The following is a 5,955-nucleotide window of genomic DNA, read 5'->3' as shown; positions in this document are numbered from 1 at the left end:
ACCAAAAGTGGCTTATGTGTGGCTTCTTACCATTCTAAGCTTCAAGAGCTGTCATGTTCCAAACAACTTTTGTTAGAGAGATATTCAAAAGATAAACAGTGGTTGCAACACCTTCTCCCCAAAAGTAATCTGGTAGATCTTTTGCTTTGAGCGAGCTTCTATCCATTTCCACTATTTCCCGATACTTTCGTTCAGACACACCATTCTTCTCCGGTGTCTATGGGTATGTAAGTTCCCTGCAAATTTTATTCTCATCAAAAAAGACATTAAATTCTCTAGAGAAGAATTCACCACCTCTATCGTTACATAGTGATTTTATCTTCCTTCTACTTTGATTCCCTACTAATGCTTTAAGTTTCTTGAAATTCTAAAAGGTTTCTGATCTGAACTTCAAGAAAAAAAACCCAGCTAAAATGGTTGTAATCATCAGCAAACATCTAAAAATACGAACTTCAACCCAGGGTTTCCATTTTCATTGGCCCACACAAGTCAACATGCACAAGTTCAAGACAAGTTTTAGCCCTCCATGATTTTCCTACCGGAAATGATTTCCTTGTGTTCTTCTGATAAATACATCCTTCACACAAATCAAGTTCAATGAATTTTTGTAAGCCAATAACCCTATCTTTATTAATAAAAATTTTCAACCAATTAACATTCAAGTGTCCAGAAAGTAAGTGCCACGGATTAATCTCATTCTTTCCTTTGACAACTATGGCAATATATTTAACACTTGAAATATCAAGAGGAAACATTTTATTTTTAGTCATAGATACATGAGCTATGGTGCGTCCAGATTTCTTATCTTTAATATCACATGCTTGATCATTAAACACAATTGAGTACCCACTAGTTATGAATTGGCCAACACTTAACAGGTTGTGAGCCAAAGTGGGAACATATTGCACATCAAATAAAATTTTTACATTACCTTGGAAAGTTTTAATCTCAACAATACATTTCCCTTCTACATGAAGTTCTTTGTAATCTCCTAGTCGTACCTCGCTTTTCTATGACTCATCAAGATCTCTAAATAGAGAGTTAGAAATTGACATGTGATTGGAGCATCCTCTATCAGTGAACCACACAACATTCACACTTTTACTTATTGGGGAATGAGTAATAAACATCTTAATTTCTTATTCCACATTTTGAGTGAAATTGGCTTCCTTCTACTCATCTTTATGCTTCGTCTAACAACAATTTCATTATGGACGATTTTCTTGCAGTATGTACATTGAATTGTGCTCTTGTATTGACATGAATCACCAATCTGGTTTGTACTTCTGCCACCACCATGACTCTTCGTCAACATTTTGAGTGAAATTAGCTTCATTCTGCTCGTCTTTCTTCTTTGTCCATCAATAGACTTCTTTATGGTCGAATTTCTTGCACTATCCACATTGAATTGTGCTCTTGTATTGACATGAATCACCAACCTGGTTTCTACCTCTGCCACCACCACGACCTCGTCGATGAATATTGACTCTGTCGTGTCCCGTACCTATCGAGTTTTCTGTTTTTTCCTTGTAAGAGAACTCACCCATTACCTAGAATGCCTTCTATTGAAATTTCGCGAGAGACCTATTTAGCCTATCTTCATGATCTAGCAAGGAACTCATTAATTTATCAAAATAATAAGTATATAGGTGCTTAGATTCTTCAATTGCAGTAACAACATGCTCATGGTGGTTAAGCTTCTCAATACTTTAGATACAACAATTTGAATATCAATTTTTCACCATAAGACATCATCCTATTAACAATAGCAGATGTTCTAGACCAATAATCTTGCACAGATTCATATTTTTTCATTAACAATGTTTCAAAATTAGGTCGCAGAGTTTTTAATTTGACAACATTTTCTTTTTCATCACCGAATTACTCTTGTTTCAGGACCTCCCATGCCTGTTTGGAGGTTTCCGCAGTTGATAGGCGAGGAAAAATATCATTATGAAGAGATTGCTGGATCATGAAAAGTGCTTCCGAATCTCTTTTTTCGATATTCTATCAGTTGGTTTACATTCCCGTACGAATTTCAGTCTCAACCATATCCCACAGTTCTTGATACTTGAAAAGAGACTTCATCATAACACTCAAAAACTGATAATTACCTCTCTGAAAATTGGAATCATGGGCTGAGACGATGTTGCTTTACCGTTCCCTACTATGGAAATTTTCAGCCTCCTTTAAAAATATCTCACAATTTCACTATTTTTTTATATAAAACTTTATTAATTCCCACTTGAGAAAAGGATGGATTCTAACCTTGATTTAATCTCTGATACCACAATTTTTGGCACAGAGGTAAACAAAGATAATATAAGCAGAAAAAAAGCATAGAGAAACTTGAGTATTTCTTATATCGCAGAAAACTAGTGTACAAGATAATTATTAGCACTTGGAAAACAATATTAAGAGAGAAATTAGGACACTATCTCATGAATTTATTATTGACTAACTCCAACTAAATTAGTATTCCTAATGCTAATAAACTGAATACGTAAAAGTCTCCTAAAAATACTGACAGTTACTTACTAACTTTTGAATCAGTCAAATAGCATCTTCCTGCTAGTTTCTATTACTAACAGTGATATCAATGGTCCTTCTTCTTGAGGGACCTGTGAAGGAAAAAAGGCCAAGGCTTTTTCTCTTTCTAAGGTGAGAGCTGAGAAGTAGTAACATGACATCCAACGACTTCTTGGATGCAAGACATCCTATGTTTACTGGAAAATATTTTCACATATGGATTATAAAGATAAAGGATTATCTGAAACCTCTTAGTCTATGGTAAACAATTGAAAGTGAAAATGATCCTCTTCCACTTGGACCAAATCCAACAGTTTTACACATGAAGATTTATGAAGATGCGAATTCAAGGAAACCAAAGGCTCTCACATGTCTTTGTTCAGCAATTTTGTATTTAATTTTCACAAGAATAATGGCTTGCAAAACACCTAAGAGAAGCTAAAAGATGAGTTCGACGGAAGTGACAGAGTGAAGACTGTCAAACTTTTAACTCTCAAAAGAGAATTTGAGATGTTAAGGATGAAAGAAGGAGATATTGTGAAAAAGTATTCTGCCAAACTTTTCGAGACTGTTAACAAAATATGTTTGTTTAGTAAAACCTTTCCAGATTCAAAGTTTGTGGAGAAGATTATGATAAGCTTATCAGTATGGTTCGAGTCCAAGATTAAGGCAATACAAGAATCTTTTGATTTGAAGACTTTATTTGTGGCAGAACTGATCAGCAAGTTGCAAGCCCAAGAACAAATATCAAGTATAAGACATGAAGACGTAGCACAAGTGGCATTTTAGGCACAACATAAAGGCAAAAATACTATGAAGGACAATAAAAGGATGGAGGGAGATAAAGAAACAAAGGGAAAATCATGGAATGAATCTTCAAACAAAGGGAAGTTTCCACCTTGTAACCACTGTAAAAGAACCAATCATTAATAAAAAGACTATTGATTTAGAAGAAAGCCATCAATTCAATGTAGATTCTATAGAAAATTTGGTCATATTGAGAAAAATTGTAGGTCCAGGAAAAATGAACAACAATAAAACCTTGTGGATAGGCAAATTTTGTTGAATAGTCCAAAAATGTAGAACAAAGCTTGTGTATGGCTTCTCATGTAGAAAAACCATAGCCAACAAATCCTCAAGGATCATATATAGTGGATGTACGAGTCATATTTCACCAATGAGCTCGTGTTTCACACACTAGACAAGTCATTAAAACCTAAATTTAGGATGGGAAATAGTTAAATGGTTGATGCGCACGGAAAAGGTTCAGTTTCCTTTCACACTAGACAAGGTACAAAGTTAACACATGTTGTGTAGTATGTTCTTTTTTTATCATGTAACGTGTTAAGTGTGACTTAAATGATATCTAAGGGTTATTCCTTATTTTGTAAGGGCAAACATTATTTGATGCTTGAATCTGTTGAGAAGTGATTCAAAGATACTTGACCAAGTTTTTAGGAGGTTGTTAGTTAGTTCCCTTTATTTTAGCAAGGTTAGATATAGTGGCAGATTAGTAGATAACTAGTAATTAGTGGGTACCTAAATTTCAGTATTTCAGTTTCATTGTAAGCCTATTGAATAGGCAGGTCTCGTTAGTTTCATACTAGCAAAAAAACCAGAAACAAGAAATTGGGCAATAGCTTCACTTTTCTTTTGCTCTATTCTCTGTTCACTTTCTACCTTAGATTTCCTTTTTCTTTCCAACAAATCTGGTATCAGAGCAAGGTTCTTTTCTGGAAATTGAGTGAGTCGTGAGGTTTATATGAACTGAGTATTTGAGTGATACAAAAGAGGAAGTGTGAGAGCAAAAGAAAAAAAATGGCAGTGTGTGGTATTTCATCATCTTTGCATCCCCTCATGCCAATTTCTACTGGTGAAAAGTATGGGTTTTGCAGTATCAAAATGAAAACTCTTTTCAAATCACAAGAAGTTTGGGAGCTGGTGGAAGAAGGCTTTGTTGATCTAGCAGGCTCTGACGAAAAGGCAGAAAAATTGAAAGAGATCAAAAAGAAAGACGCCAAAGCTTTGTTCCTGATTCAACAAGAAGTTCATGATACAATTTTTTCAAGAATTGCAGCAGAAACTACATCTTCTCAGGCATGGAAGATTTTGAAGAAGGAATTTCAAGGTTGAGCTAAGGTGATTACGGTAAAATTGCAGACTTATCGTCGTGACTTTGAAAATCATTCTATGAAAATTAATGAATCTGTTCAAACTTATTTGTCTAGAGTTTCTTCTCTTGTTAATCAAATGAAGTCTTATGGTGAAGATATATCTGAAGAAACAGTTGTAGCAAAAGTTTTAAGGAGTCTTACTCCAGAATTTGAACATATTGTTGCTGCGATTGAGGAATCCCATGACTTATCTGATTATACTTTTGATGAACTAATGAGTTCTTTGAAAGCTCATGAAGAGAGGCTCCTAAGGTCACATGAAAAAAATATAGAAAAGGCATTTCAGGTGAAGGGGGAGTCCACTCATCAGAAAGATAAGCTAGAAAACTTTGCAAATCGTGGCTGAGGCATAGGTGGCTTTCAAGGAAGAGGTCATGGAAGAGACCAAGGAAGAAGTCGAGATAGAGGAGGACCGAATGAAAACAAGCAAAGGATGTTTTTGTGCCACTACTGCAGAAAACCAGGTCATAAAGAAGCTTATTCTTTGCATAAAAGGGAGGATGAGAATAACCAAGAAAGCTTTGCAGAGAAAAATGGTGATGAATGTAAGTTGTTCATGGCCCTTTCTTGTGAAAAGGGGACTCCTAACGATGTTTGGTTTTTAGACAGTGGATGTTCCAATCATATGTCTGGAACAAAATCATTGTTCAAAGATCTCGATGACTCAAAAAAAAATCAGACGTGAGGCTTGGAGATAAAAAGAAGATTCAGGTTGAAGGCGAAGGCACTGTTAGCATTATGACCAACCAAGGTAATGCTAAAATTTTAGAAGATGTGATGTTTGTTCCTAGCCTATCTCATAATTTGCTTAGCATTGGACAACTAATGATTAGCGGGTACTCAATTTCTTTTGATGATGGTGTTTGCACTATTAAAAATAAGAAATCTGGGAAAACCATTGCTAAAGTTCCAATGACTAACAACAAAATGTTTCCTTTAGAAGTTTCAATGGTTGAAAAGTGTGTTATGGTAGCTAGTGGAGATGATGAAACTAGACTGTGGCATTTGCGTTATGGTCATTAAAATGTTAATGGGATGAAGTTATTGATCCAAAAGGAAATGGTTTTTGGGTTGCCAAAAGTTAAGAATCTTGATTTTTGTGAAAGCTGTGTTTATGGAAAACTAAGTAAAAAGGTTTTTCCTGTAGGCAAGTCTAGGAGAGCTTCTGTTCGTGTTGAGTTAGTACATGCTGATTTGTGCGGTCCTATGAGTGTTGAGTCCTCAGGAGGAAGTCGATACTTTCTGCTTTTTA

General features: G+C 35.2%; 1 protein-coding gene across 1 annotated transcript; it reads left to right on the top strand.

Moving 5' to 3' along the window:
- The first annotated feature begins 4,347 nt into the window (after positions 1–4,347).
- Positions 4,348–5,726, top strand: LOC138344711 (uncharacterized). The gene is made up of 4 exons (XM_069294721.1): positions 4,348–4,657; positions 4,799–4,955; positions 5,160–5,248; positions 5,383–5,726. Exons 1-4 carry the CDS (start codon positions 4,348–4,350, stop codon positions 5,724–5,726), a joined length of 900 nt encoding a protein of 299 aa, XP_069150822.1.
- Positions 5,727–5,955: the final 229 nt, after the last annotated feature.

Source organism: Solanum lycopersicum, chromosome 1, assembly GCF_036512215.1.
Source record: "Solanum lycopersicum chromosome 1, SLM_r2.1".
In the NCBI taxonomy this organism is placed as follows: Eukaryota; Viridiplantae; Streptophyta; class Magnoliopsida; order Solanales; family Solanaceae; genus Solanum; species Solanum lycopersicum.
Note: the sequence above shows the minus strand (reverse complement) of the source record. Positions and strands in the feature narration are given on the sequence as shown.